The sequence below is a fragment of the Anopheles darlingi genome, chromosome 3, assembly GCF_943734745.1.
Source record: "Anopheles darlingi chromosome 3, idAnoDarlMG_H_01, whole genome shotgun sequence".
NCBI lineage: Eukaryota > Metazoa > Arthropoda > Insecta > Diptera > Culicidae > Anopheles > Anopheles darlingi.
The window spans coordinates 70,865,968-70,880,967 of NC_064875.1; the positions used below are offsets into that span (position 1 = coordinate 70,865,968).

General features: G+C 46.9%; 1 protein-coding gene across 2 annotated transcripts in view; it reads right to left on the minus strand.

The window, feature by feature from the left end:
• Positions 1–15,000, minus strand: part of LOC125953705 (titin-like) — a 39,537-nt gene that overhangs the window by 7,025 nt on the left and 17,512 nt on the right. Inside the window, exons 9-12 of one of the 2 annotated variants that reach the window (XM_049683425.1) lie at positions 14,882–15,000; positions 13,237–13,567; positions 11,814–13,140; positions 10,100–11,174 (exon numbers count right to left, since the gene is read on the minus strand). The exon at positions 14,882–15,000 is cut by the window's right edge and continues 68 nt beyond it. In XM_049683425.1, the coding sequence (XP_049539382.1) occupies positions 11,028–11,174; positions 11,814–13,140; positions 13,237–13,567; positions 14,882–15,000 (1,924 nt within the window). In that variant the 3' untranslated portion in view covers positions 10,100–11,027. Of the gene's footprint in view, positions 1–10,099; positions 11,175–11,813; positions 13,141–13,236; positions 13,568–14,881 lie in introns of those variants that run through there. The other variant, XM_049683426.1, reaches the window with a different exon arrangement.

Consider the following 15,000-nt stretch of genomic DNA (forward strand, 5'->3'; position numbering starts at 1 on the left):
CCATGGAACAGCTTTCGGTTGTTCATGTTCTGGGGGATTTGGTATTGGCTGTTTTATTTCCAGTTCCTCCGCTGGTTTCGAAACTTCGTCCTTGACCGGCTTCGGTATCGGTTTCAGTATGACCTCCTCTTTGGGAGCCTCCTCCAATGGCCTTCGGGTGCCTTTGGGCCACTCTTTCGGCTCTTCTGGCTCTATTACAGGCTTCTCTGGCTTTGTACGGCGCCACGGTGTTGTTTGAGGCTCCGGTTCCGGTTGTGGTTCTATTAGTTTTGGTTTTATCGATGCCTCCTGTTCCGGTTTGGGCTTCAACTCCTTCTCCGGTCTCGGAATCGGTTTCAACACAACTTCTTCCTTCGGCTCCTCTACAGGAGGACGCCGTTTACCCGTAGGCCATTGTTTTTCCTCCTGTTCTTTCTCTACCGGCTTCGGCTTAGGAGTTCTCCTCCAAGATGGTTGTTCTGGAGTTTCCTTCAGAGGTTTTACGGTCTCGATCGGTGTTGGTTCAACCAGCTCCAACAGAACATCATCAGCTTCCGGTAACTCGGGATAGCTTTGCTTTTCTGGTGGCGCTATCTCTTCTTTGCGCACCGGCTTCTTCGTCTTTTTCTGAGTGATTTCCTTTACGGTGGCCAACTGAACTTCAGCCTCTGGAAGCACTTCCTCTTGTGTTTGCTTTGGAACCGGCTTCAATGAAACCTCCTCCAGCGTTCCCTGTGGCAGTTCTTTGCCACGTTTCGGTGTTGGCTTCAGTGTCACCGTTTCCATGAGTTCCGTTTCTGGCTTTAGAATTTCTCGTTTCGGTTTATCCTTGCGTCCTCGGCGCCATGGTGGTAGATGAGATTCATCATCCTCCAGCGCTGTTGGCTCCGTCGAGAGTGATTCCTTTTCCGTTGGATTAAAAGGCTCCAATGAAGGATTCTCGGGCGTCTTTTGTGTTGGTTGCTCCAAAGGCATTGGAATAGGTTTTAGAATAACCTCTTCCTTTGGTTCTTCCGGCAAAGGCCTTCGTTTTCCGGTTGGCCATTGTTTGGTTTCCGCCTCCGGTTGATCAGGCTTGGGTTTTTTGCTTCGTACCCAGCGATCCTTTTCGGGTTCCTCTCTCGATGCCTCGGGAAGAGTTTCACCAATCTCCTCTGGCTCACTGGGTCCGTGCTCTATTTCCTGCTCTTCTACTGGCTCAAATTCATGTTTCTCCAAAGTTACACCAGATTGCTTAGGTTTGTGTTTCTTTATTTTTTTTATCGCTGCCGAACCTATATCAGGTTCTGGTTCCGTTGCTATAGTAACCTCTTCCTGAGCGAGTATCTTCTTAGCAACCGGTTTTAACAAAACCTCCTCGATTGATTCTTTTGGAATATCCTTTTTCTCTCGACGAGTTGGCTTCAGTTCGACCTTTTCCATCGCTTCCAGTTCGGGCAGTTTGGGAAGCTCTTTCTTCTGAATGGGCTTCTTACCACGACGCCAGGGAGGAAGGCCAGAGTCTTCCTCCACAGGAAGTGGCTCCGCTGTAGGCACATTCGAAACGAGCGGAACATCATCGGGAATTGGTTCCCGATCACCCAATAGGGGTAGAGGCTTCGTTTGAATACGAGTGTCCTGCTCCGGTTCGGGCTTATCTTCTTTTGAGGGTTTCGGAATTGGCTTGAGAACAACCTCCTCCTTTGGTTCATCTGGCAAGGGACGTCTCTTACCTTTAGGCCACTCTTTCTCTTCAGAGATGGTTTCCTTCTCTTTAGGTCGCGCCTGTCGACGCCAGGCCGGTTTTTCGGGAACTGTCCCTGGTTCTTTGGGAACTTTCTCTACAGCTAATGGTTCCAGTTCAATCTTTTCTACCGCAGGGACCTCAGCGGGAGTGAGTTCGGGCGGTTCCAGAGGTTCCGGCTCGCTGGGGATGGGTTTTTCTTTCTTTTTCTTGATGATTTTAACCGTCTTTTCTTCCGCTTCGTCGGCTACAACTGTTGGAACATCTTCGGTAATTGGTTTCTTGGGCACTGGTTTCAGGGTTACTTCTTCGACGGACTCCTTGACCAATTCCCTCTTTTGTCGAGGCGTTGGTTTGAGGCTAATTTGCTCCACTCGCTCCGGTTCCGCCGGTGCAGGTATTTCCCTTTTCATCACAGGCTTCTTTCCTCGTCTCCATGGAGGTAAGGTTGCCTCTTTGTCCTGCTCCTCTTGCACCGGTGACACCTCTTCTTCGTGCTCGGGTACGGGCTGAATGCCCGAAACATTCCTGTTACTGAGCTCTTCAACTGGCTCGGGTTTAGGGACCTCGGTCGGTTGTGGAATTGGTTTCAATTTTACCTCCTCCTTCGTTTCTTCCGGCAGTGGCCAACGTTTTCCCGTTGGCCATTGCTTTTCCTCTGCCAGTGGTGCTTCTGGTTTTGGCTTTTTCGTGCGCCTCCACGAGGGTTGCTCTGGAGTGGTTGCCTCTATGGGTGGTGCAACTACTTCTACCCTTTCAGTCACCAGTTTCTCTCGCTCTTGAGTCGTTTCTCGCGGTTCTACATCAACCTTCTCCAACTGCTCCAGTTCTTCGTTAGGTGTTAGTTCTACAAGCTTTTCCGGTTTCGTTCGCTGCTCTTCGACTAACTCGGGCTGTTCAGGAACTTGTTCCTGCACAACGAGCCGCTTCGGTACTGGTTTCAACGAAACTTCCTCTATCGTTTCCTTTGCGATCTCCTTTTTCTGACGTGGTGTTGGTTTAAGGGACACTTGTGGGATTTTCTCAGGCTCCGGAGGTTTCGGTAGTTCACGCTTCGGTCCTGGTTTACGTCCCCGCATCCATGGAGGGAGCTGAGTATCGGGTACCTCTTCCTCGGGGACCTGTTCGGTAGCTTTCTGCTCCTTCGGTGCACCACTTTGCCACGCTACTGGCTGTTCGATTGGTTTCGTCTCGATCTGTTCGCTTTGATCTAGCAACAGCTTGGAAGTATCTTCCCTTTCAGTGAACTGACCAGACTGAGCTTCCGGTTTCGGACCCCTTCGCCAGGGAACAGCTCGTGATTCCTCATGTTTCTCTTCCCGCTCTTCTGAACGATCGATGTTGCTTATGGTCGTATCTTCCACCTGAGTAAACGGTTGTAGTTCAGGCTTTTCCGGCCTTTTACCACGTCGCCATCCTACTCCAGCCGTTTGATCTAACGTTACCTGGTGCTTCTCCAGCTCCAGTGTGCTTTCTTCGTGCTCCAATTTCAACCGCGCACTATCATCTGTTTCCACAAATTCCTGCTTACCTCCCTTCGCACCACGGCGCCATGTGACTCCCTGCTCTTTCAGTGAGTCCTTCCGAATCAGCTCATCTACATGCCGCGTAATTTCCAGTATGGAAATGTCCTCATCATGACGCAGCTTCTGCACGTTGTAATCGATTTGATCGGTGGTCGCTTTTTCGCTAATGATGGCCTCGACCATCTCTTCCATATGTTGCTCGCTGATTTCTTGCTGCTCTCGTTTCACTGCCTTCAAATCGACCTTCTCGAGCTGTTCGCGTTTTAATTGTGGTTTTTGAATTTGCGTTGGCTTCAGCTGAACGCTCTCGATCTTCTCTTTCTCGATCGTTTTGCGTTCCTTGGTAGTCTTCTTCAGCTTGACCACCTCGGCCGTCCACGGTTTTACCTCTTCCCGTCGGTCAATCGAAAGCGAACGATCGCGAGAGGTACGCTGGTCTTGAGAGGGTCGTCTCCAGGGAGCAACCGAGGGCCTTCGAGACGAGCTACGTGATCGCCTCCAGGGTAGATTGTCATCACCTTGGGGCACATATTCCGTATCCACTTCACTCTGGCTGGTACTGCTATCATACGAAACATCACCCTGACCATGCACGCTTACCGACGAGGTCACTGTAGATGATTGCTCTTGCATCTGCTGAGTGACGGTCTGCTGATCTTGTATCTGGGTACCATCAGCAGTAAACACCTGCCGCAGTTGTTTGCGGCGCCCTGCGGAGGAATGAACAGTTATAGGAACACTTTAGTGTTGTACAAATGTTGTAAATAAAATTTTAAATTTTTTATTGCTCATGAGCGAAGCCAAGCGCAGTGTTAGGTTTTCTCTGGATTCCATTCCCTTTTCCACATGAGATTCTCCAAGATTCATCCGATGCCGGGGGAGGAGCGTTATTCAAAATTTATGAAGCCACACACCACCCATCACGGTAATTTAGAAAAGGAATTTTAAGCGTAAACATCTGGCGGTAAAGTGTGTTGCTGTTGGCGATGCGATGTTGGTGAATCGTAGATCGAAGCAAAAGGTGTGAAACGCAGGCGTTACGTTTCTCCACTCTACCACTCCCGCCTCCGTTGTTGGTCCTGATGCTGACGAATCAGGCATTTAGTGGAAGTGCCGAAAAGGTGAAACGGATGAGTTTATTTTTGGAGCTGAAAACTTCTTGATTAGCTCATCAAGCGTTCTATATAAGCTAGCAGCCAACGCTTTAAATTGGATGCCCCCGGTTGAATGGATCACGCATCCCTATTAGTCACGGCATTTCGTTTATCCTTGCAAAGTAAGCAGATCATTTGCTAGTGCTACCTTTAACATAAAGCGTAAACAACAGCTATCTGAGTCATATGCTTCTTTGGTAGAAATAGCTCATTGTCATCGGTACAAAATCGGTACGCTAGCCATCACTCGCGTTGGAAGTATAACTAACATACATGTCATTCACGCGGACAAATAGTTGCGGATGGTTGAAAGACAAACTGTCTTCAAAGAGAGTTCACGCTGGTCTTGTTGATCCCGTTGGCTTTATGTGTGTGTCCCTATTTTCTCATAAACCTTATGAGAAAATGTCTGTTAAAAATTAGGCGACCCATACAGTGTTGATTTTGTCAATGAACCATTCATCAGCCTGGCAAAACATTATCACTTCACCGAACGCTCAGATGAAAGATTGTAGCTAGTCAAGAGCCACATAAATTATCTGCCGTCAGACGAACTTCTCGAGAGCCTCCATTAGCGCTAATCTTGTAAATTTTGTAAGACATTTATCACTTGCTAGGCCATGATACTGATCACGGAAACCAATCTTCCACTTTTTGGCGGACGGGCACAGGGGAATTGTGTTGCAGTACCACACGTCGACATGCTCATATTGCATCACAAAAATAAGTTCTGTTATTATTTGCTTCTTCCTCGTTTTGGAAACCCGAGAATCAGATGTGAAACAAAAAGCGTTTAGCGCTCGTGCATTATCAGCTTGTGTGTAGCCGTGGTCACGCTTGATGGGTTTTCCCCAGCTTGCCAGCCACCCAGTATCGTTACTCGGAAAGTGTCCGAGTGCACCCTTCGTGGTGGGTAAGTAAAATGGGGTCATAAATCGCGTAACTTAGACTGCGCCTCAAACTTCCCCTATCCACGGTCACCGTGGAAAGTCACGCAGTCGAAAGTGATCATGTGCGTACGCGACGACTGAAGCGCGCGCGGAAAAGAAGAAAAAAAAATCTCGGACAGTCTTCCTCTTGACTGACAGCGCACACCATACGTTCATTTCAACCCCTTTCCCGCCAGGAGAACCGGTTCATGAAGCCATGAGCCTAAGCCCGTAGAACCGTTCTAATGAAAGCGTGTGCGTGGTTAATTTTAGACCCTAGCTAAGACCCCTCTCAGTGCCACAGTCAACGCCAACAAACGACCTCCTTCCGCACGAAGTTTAGTCCCCTTATTAATTATTTTCGGCATTTCTTAAAATATCTCTCCCGGAGCATAATGTTCTCTCGAAAATGCTGTTGCTCGCAGTTTTTGGGTGGAGAGCAAGAGCGTACTGGGATGCGCAGGGAGAGGTTTGCGCAGAACGGGATGGCGTCATTGGGAAGGTTTGGGCCACAGGTCAGTGTTCTCTTTTTGGCGACCGCCTTTTAGTCGGTGAGCTATTGTGAAGCTGGTTGGATGCTGCTCTGGCTACTCTACCCTCGGCGCACCAGATCGGCCACCCAGCATCGATCGATCAACTAGCATCGCGGGAAGAGGAAAACTACGACGGCTCCGGTCATTCCTATGCTCCTAAATTGTGGAAGAAGTTACTTTTTTTCTAAACATCGTGACGTGTCGTGACAGCATTGGCCGTGCTTGGCAATCTGTTGACTCACCTAAATTTGTGCGGAAGTGTGCTCAATTCGGTGAATTAGTGATAGTGTGTTCGAGTGTTGGTTGTTTGTATGTGTGTGTAGTGAATAGTTATAGAGTAATGATATGTTTGTCAACATTATTACTGAAATGATAGTGATCTGTGCTTGTGGTTTGTTAAAATCCATCGGTTATCGACTAGTTACCTTAAACACAATGTGTCCACAATGATTCTGAAAAGCAATTAGGGCGGGTAAGAGGCAGGCGAATGTTCGGGAAAGATCAATTGAGTGTTAAAGCCAGCATGAGGTTGGTGATACACAGTCTATGTATTATTGCTCAACAAAACTTCACTTCAATTGTTTACTTACAAAACACATATAAAAACATACGCATATAACTAATTTAAGGACGCGTTAACAGTGTCACAAAAGGCAAGAAGAAGTTAAACAGTAAACGCCAAACGAGTTGTCGATTTAAAGTACTTAGTGAAAAAATCGATATGTTAATAAATAAGCCTTAATAGTTATAACATAACACGCTAGACAACGAAAGAACGTTGTAAAAAATACTTCAGTTTGATCAACAACAGATCTTTAAGGGATCATTTTACTTATTTTAACTCTGATAAATAATATTATTATGACGAAATTACATGTCAAAATCTGTTCGCCTGCACGACGTACGCGGCTATGAACGAGTTAGAACGGGTGGCATCGCATTATTGATGTTGGAAGCATAGGCAAGAGAAGCGAACGGCAGCAAAATGCAGCAAAATAGAGTTGGTAAATAGCATCGTTAGCAGCAGCAGCAGCAGCAGCAGCAGCAGCAGCAGCAGCAGCAGCAACAGCAGGAGCACAGTGAGATAAGTATTTTGTTGACACTCGTTAGGGGCAACAATTGCAGCAGCGTCGAATTTATAGCTTCGCACCACCTCCCAGCATTAATTAATATGACGCGAGGCGCCTTCAAGTACGCCACTTTGACATTCGCCGTAAATTCGGGGTCATTCGTGAAAGGCAAAAACAGAAAGGACAGGCCAATGGCCTATGTCAAGTATTTGGTTATTGTTTGAGATGTGTTGCAACAATTTCTTGGTGTGCAAAATGACGCAAGTATTTTTAGCGTCTCACCGTAATCTTCGCGTCTACGAACAGCTGGTTGATTGACCGGGAAGCGGACGTAATCTCAATGTTGCCCCTAAGTATCTCTCGATTAAATTCAGAAAGTATAAGTAGTAACGCAAGATTTTCGTTTTTCATTGAACAGGACACACCTAATGGCGGTATTGAATCGACTGAACGCGAGGTACCCTTTTAAGAAAGTGAACAATCTTCCACTATACTGGTGTACATCTAGCGCCTAGCGGATCGTTAAAATGTGCGTATCCTCGAGACAGACTATGTAGACCGGGCGACTGTTCCTTCGAGTGTGTCGCGAAAAGTAAGCCAAGTGAGCAACCGGGACAACAATAGCATCGTAGCGTCATAGGACGCTTAGCGCGTGGGTTGACATCGGGTTTGGGAATGTTTTTCCACGCGGGCACCTTAACTGCTCTGATTCATCAGATACCGCGTCACGGCGAGGCACGCTGTCTGTACTTTTTGTTTTTAGAATTCTTTCAAGCACAACGCCAGATTTATCGAGCAGGTTCTAGAAAAATCTTTTCCTCCTGCTGGACTGCTTCGTCAGCCCTTCAAACGATTCCGCTTTCCTTCATGTCCAAATCCAATGACCGTTTCCGGTCTCAATTACATTGCATCCTTCCTGCGGCCTCCACTGGTGATTATGCCGATTCCTCCTTTTCTCTCTGCCTCTGCGGTACTTCAACAACAGAAGTCCAAATGATCCCTGTCTCTGGCCGTGCCTGGTGCTCACAAAATCTATTTTAGTAAAGAAATCTTTATTGCTAATTATTCAGCTCAAAGCAGTTTCAGACGCCACAGCAATGTTGATTACATAAAGTGTTTCCTTCTTCGATTCTTATGTTCAATCTCGCGCCTCTCGTTTGACGTTCCCTACACTTGCCTAGTTTATCACTTTCCTTCCTTGATACTAATTCGACAAAGTCTCTTCCAATGGTCGGTAGATGATCCTGTAGAAATCCTTCACCCATCAGCTGGCGTCAGTATTAACTTTTGCATCCCCAACCATTCCAGTTTACCATCAATCAATCGAAAAGTGGAAACTGTTCTTAAGATTAAATAAATCGTGTCGAGCTTTGAATTAAGCCAAAAGCAACATGTATGTTCAACTTCAATCATCACCCGAAAATTGATCAGCCATCAGTGGTCTCAAGTAAACAAGGTAATTGATCGTCGCGCAAGCAGCTACTGGGATTGCCTGAAGGTCACAATCCTATCATGAATCACTAGGCGTTCCAGCAACGGACGCATCCTTTAAGAAGAAAAACGAGTGGTCGGTCTTGATTCCCGGAAATATAAATCGTTCGCTTTGCACACGGATTCTCGCGGCCAAGAAATTGTCTGACCGAAACGAACAACCCTAACCGAAAACGGTTGAGCGTGCGAGCGTTACCTAAAATTAGAAACACCGTGTGAAAAATCGTTTGGTCCCGGTGTGCACACCGGTCGTGCAGATCACATGTGCAGCACTTCGGAACGCCACGTTCAAACGTGCGAGTGTCGACAACGGACAAGGTGTACCGCAGCCGAAGCCATCATCACATAGATTGCTCCACCTTTGCACCACTGGCGTCATCACGGGCACACCGGTACATTTTGCCAGGTTGACTCACGCTTGGAATATTCCAAACGGTTTTCACCTTTTCATGCGATTTTCATCCTACATAGCTGGCGTAACCGGTGTACACGCCGGCGTTGCACACGGCACGTCAGCAAGCGTCTAGCCGGAGTGGGGTCTCATGATGTTCAATTTCAAAGAACAAGACGTTATGTGGAGCACGAATCGGTGGTACGGCGTGACACGAAACGCTGCCAAAAGTGCACTTTGAGGCCAAATCGCACGGAAGAGCGCTGGGAATTCAAGGCAAAAGACTGGCCCCAACCCACAAAGAGACTATGATGGACGCTAGCAATTAATTTCTGACCATTCACACTGAGCTGCTGACAGGAAGGATTTGCGGTGAATTTTTGCGTCGTCAGGACACCGATGCTCGCCCAATCGCAGTGCACAGTGAGCGAATGAAGATTGATGGGACCGCTGATTTGCGTACATTCGATCGGCCAAGGGGTGTATCATGTGGGGTGTGTTAGCAAAAGATTCGTAACAACAAGCATTTTCACATCAAGCGAGTTATGCTCGACTTGATCCTAATTTAAATCCAACAAATTTTCATACGCCAATCTCACAACGGATGGTGTACATGATGGTATCGTACACTTAAGGGATAGCCACGATCGCACACTTTCGGATGCGGTGTGTGCAGTGGCACAGGGACGCGTTGGAAAAGGCATGTACACCGGGATCTAGACTATGGGACACGCACTGGGAACGAGACGAGTTCGATTTGAGTTTATACGAAAATGGTAAAAAAAAAAAGGGACAGGATGAAGTGTCTCGTTCCCTTCACAAACGATTCTCATTCTTCGAATTTGGTTCTTTCTACATCTCTCACTCTTTCTCTATCTATCTCTCATGGGCATGTCATTCGATCTATCTTCATTCCTAAAAATAGCGAAGACATTCAGCCAGGGGTCGAAGCGAGGTGATGGTGGACCCCCTGGTTCGTATTGTTTCATTCGTCGAGCAGTATATGAATGTGTGTGACAGTGTGCGAGTATTATGTGTGTATGTGGGCCGATTTTCTGTCTGGCATGATGGACTCGTCTAAGGCGTTGCGAATGATCAAATGACAACGGGCAAAATCAATTTTGGTTCGTTCACTTGCTTGCGCTGATTGTTGGAGATGTTTTCCTTGCTCTATCGGTTTGTCGACGTCTAGCTTCATATGCTTTCTATGTTTATTGGCTTTGTGTTAACATTGCTGAAGCTATCATTTAAATCGGTTCAACAGGATTGATTCTCCACTTTGATGCGGATAATAATGTAATGGTTTGTTTAAAAAACTGAAAAGCTATATTGATGTATAAAATAATTGAAGCAATAATGAAGCAACATATGCGACGCACGATACTATGCCGGATCAATCAACCGGCGGGCTCTACTCATTACTGATATAATTGTTTTACAAACTTAAGCATCATCTTTGGATCTAACCGTCGAGATTGTATGCACTTTGACCGAACACCGCTCGTATGCCTATTTTTACACTGGCCTGCTACTTTATCTGATTCCACCTATGATTTCATGATCGATTATTGAAACTGCAAAAGCATGTTTCCCACACCGTGTTCGTTAGTTAAAAATCTATGCACCTCTTCTTCCGAGTACGAATAAATAAATAGGGGGTGATAGAAATCATTGAAACATAAAACATAATGTTGAACAAAAGTAAAACCGGAAGTTAGAGGGAAGAAATGAATGACATAAGGTGGAACAATAAGACAGGTTGTGCTGCTGCCGCTGCTGCCGATGATCACTTTTGCGCCTTTAAAATGTCCTCGAATCGTTGATCCAGCTTCTATTTCGCTCACTTTCCTCTCTCTTTCTCTCTCTCTCTCTCTCTCTCTCTCTCTCACTCTCTCTTTCGCTAACGCACACATACGCACACACACACCCGTGTTAATACATTAGCAAAAAATCTCAACTTTTTTTGTTGGTTTTATCCTCTTCTTCAAAAGCATAATACACTCGCTCAACCACCGGTAACCGGCAAAAAGCGTAATGTATGTGAGACGCTGCATAATAAGTAGTACGTATTGCACAACTATTTGCACGAACGTTATCAAGTTAATGTAAAATGGTTCGCTGGCAAAGCTTAACAACGCAAAACCCCGTACTACGAGGCATTCTTGTTGGGGATAGTGTATAGATCCTTGATTATTTACTGATCTGTGGCTGAGGATCTAGTTGGTTTGATTCTACTGAGTATTCTTACTTTTGACTATCAGTTTGGCTGACGTCTCGACCTGACCGGCGGACGTGGTCACTCGGCAGGTGAAGAGTCCGGAGTCCTCCTCGTAGGTTGTGCCGATCAGCAGCACCGCATTGTTGCCCTCGTTGATCATCTGAGAAAGCAAACGGAAGAGCGTTCATAGAATGTAGCAAGCAGGAGAGAGAAGACGGGAAGAGAAAAGGAAAGAAACAACGTTTGTATTAGCATTGAATTTCAAGTTAAATAAGGTGTTGCATGTGGGATGAGACGGGTAATTAGCTTTCTTATTTTGTTAAATGTCAGGGAAACTAAGGTAAACACATGAATAAAATGGAGGCGCATGGTAATGAAATGGAGGCGCCTGGTAGCGTATCGTTCGTCAACAAGAAATCACGCCGTTCTTGGCTGACACCAGATTCGGCAGGTGTCCAAGACGATGTTAAACATCTAATTTATGATGCATGAAATGTAAAACATGGTGCCAATCAGCGCTGCCGTTAATTAAGACGCGATCATTAGAGATCGAGCCAAGGAAAGCGTCGCCGACAGTATGGCCCTTTCCAGGTAGATAGATTTGTAAACAAGCCCCATGAGTCAGCGAGATCATGGACGCATGTTACAGCAGTAAGACAAACAACTATCATGATGTTGATCAAAGGAGAACCCTGCCCCCTTGGCGCAAAAATAGAAAGCTAATGATGATGTCATAAACGATGCGTGGACGTATGATTGTGGGGCGCGAATGGTAACCATCAACCATTGGAAGACTTACCTGAAAATCGGGTGATTCCGGAATCAAAAGACCCTCACGTAGCCACTGAACAGTCATTTTTGATGATTTTCCAACAATGGTGGTCTTGAACTGTGCTGGTGATCCCTCGTCAACGATGCAATCCTTCATCTCGCTCAGCTTTGGTACCGCATCCTGCATTTCGGGAGCGACCACCTTCAAGGTGGCAGTGGTGTGTACCTCACCGCCCGGATTCGAAACGATGCACAGATATTGTCCCTCGTCCTCCGGGAACGCCTCAGTAACGATGAGCGTGAAGGTATCACGATCTTTGGCCATCTGGAAGTACTTAGACGGCTTGATCTGTTTGTCGCCCTTGAACCACTGGGCAGTCGGGCTCGGCTTGCCAGTGACACGCGTACGGAACTCCACCGACTGTCCCTCGGGAACTGTCTTATCTTTCAGCGGCTCGACCAGAGTTGGCGGACGTTCCGTTCCCGGTGTGGCCGGTTTCTCGATAATAGGCGTAACCGGAGTGTCCACGTTGCAAACCGCATCGCAGCGGGCCTCACCGGCACTATTAATGGCAACACATTCGTACTTGGCACCATCCTCGGCGTACGCCTCGATGATCAACAGTGTATAGTTGTTGTCCTCCTCGAGAATCTTGTACTTTATGTTCGGAGCGATCTTTTGGCCATTCTTTAGCCAGTAAACGTCGAGAGGTTTGGTTCCGGTAACCTTGGCGTCAAAACGAGCCAACTGGCCAGCCGTTACCGTGGTGTCCGTGATCGTGCTTACGAAGCTGGGCGGAATAATGCCACCGCGGCCTTGCTGGCGGCGCTGTTCGACCACCAAATTAGCGCTACACTTGGCTGTTCCGCCGCGGTTTTCCGCAATCACGGCAAACACAGCCGAGTCCTCGAGGAACACCTGACGGATGATCAGAACCGATTTCGTGCCGAACGTGTGAATCTGGAAATCGGATGAGTTGTTGATCTGGAAGTTCTCGCGGAACCACTTGACTGTGGGCATCGGTTCACCATCGAATTCGACTTCGAAGCGCGCCTGCTCATTCTCAAACACGCGGCACGGTTGAATCTTTTTGGTAAACACTGGTGGTTTAGTCGGCTGCACTGGACCCTCCACAACACGTTCCTGCGTGGTACCCTTGTGCTCCATTTCGGTCGTCTCGGTAGCGGTGATCTTGCGAATGATCTCCTTGTCATCATACACCTCCTTTTGGGTTTGTTTCTGCTGCGAAACGTGTACCTCCTTACCCTGAACCGATGTTTCCGCAGGCTCGGGAATCAACTTCACTTTCGGCGCTTCGATAAGCTCAACGTTTTCAGAAATCTTTGTTTCCTCCCTACACAGTCAAGAGAATAGAACAAAGGAAAAACAGTTCAACATGGAGATGAATGAAAGATTGAAGAGAAGGATCGCCAAAGCAAGATTCACTTACAGTGTTTGTTCGTATGCACTGGCCATGCCCTTGGCAATCGATTGGCTGACAACCTTCTCGCCTGGGATCGCGAACTGGTGCTTCTCCTCACGCATCTTCTGCTCCTTCGTGATCTGTTCCGTTTCCAGCTCAGCCAGCTTGTTATAGTACTCTTCACCCTTCTTCTTTTTTACCGTCTTCTGCCATTCCGTCTCGCCATCTTTCTTGGCCTTCGCTTTCTGCGTAACCTTGGTGACGCGCTTCTTCTTCGCTTTTTCCTCCTGCAGCGTCACCTCCAGCTCGTTCTCATTGCGTCCCTTCTGATAGGCGACTAGATCGTAGTCGTACCATGCTGTTAATCAGATAATTGATGGTTGGAGAACATGGGTTGGAGAACACAATTCAGTAACAAACGGACATGTGGCGGGTACATAAGAAAATCCATAACCGAAGTCATCTATCATCGTCATTAGGCCACCGAAACCAAGCAGCATCCAGTGAGAGCACTGGTTGTTTCATCTACTGTAACAAACTATTCCATCACCATCAACATGGTACCACCATGGTAGCAATGCAAGCTGCTAAGAAGGCGTAACAGGGTAGCTTAGCGATCGTGCTAGCGTGCGAGCACACACATGCCTTTAGCACCAAGACAATATATGGACTGATAAGCTTTGGTAAGGGAGGAAGTTTTGGAATAGAGTCAACAAATGTTAATAAGGTTATTACCATAAACGGCTATGTTAACAACAATAGAGAGTAGGTATCGCTTCTTCCTATCTAGCGAACCTAATCCCATCTTACCTGGCTTACGTATAAGAAAAATAACAATGCAACAAAAACCAAGTAGACATCAAGTAGATGGGTTAGAACCGTTTGAGGAATATTTAACGACTCACAAAACCATTATCAATCAGACACATGGCTTAGCAGCAAGGTATCTAGCTGCTTCGGCTACAACTTATGTACACCTCAAAGACCGGTAAGCCTAAAAAGAAGCCTAAAATCGACTAGTGGAGAAAAAAGCATGATGGTTGCCCGGTTGTAGTTCTCGATTTCACATTGGCAAACAAGGTCCTCTCGGCACTGGTACTGACTGCAGCAATTGGTAGACTTCTCTCCTGTAAGTCGGCAGGAACTCCAGGAATCTGTGCTTGCTGATCTGTAGGCTACACCGGAGCTCTATGCTGCTTAGGAACTTTTTTTCAAGGTGGGATATAGGATCGGGATTTTGAGGGGGATGTGATACGTTGTTTTCAAGTGGTGCCTTTGGTGGCTGGTTGCATTGTTGGAGGTGGGTTTTTGAGGTTGTAGTGGTACGTTTCAGTTGATGTTGATACTGTTGTGCACTTGAAGTGGGCGCGTTGAAAATCTCCTGTTGAATGGCTCATGTTGGAACCGGTGCGTGAAGTAAGTGAAGCGTGTTCCCTCTGTTAGTGTACTAGTAGTATCTAGTGGCTGGTAACTCTGGGGTTGCGCGAAAGTCAATGGAGTGAGTGAATAGAAAGTGGCAAGAGAAGCTGGCGGTAATCGATACGTTCGTATCGATGAAGTGATGGCTTTTATATAACCACAAAGCTCAGCTCTGTGTCGTGTCTACTTGCTAGTAAGAAGAGTACTATGGCCTGATGTATTCGTGCGTGTCCGTGTACGTGAGTATACTTACGTCTTGGAGAGTTCTTCAGCACTCCACGGTAATCGTCACGACGAGGTGTGATCTTCAGTTCACAGCTGGCGTGTGCCTCCCCAACGGAGCTACGAGCGATCACTTCAATCTTGCCTGTA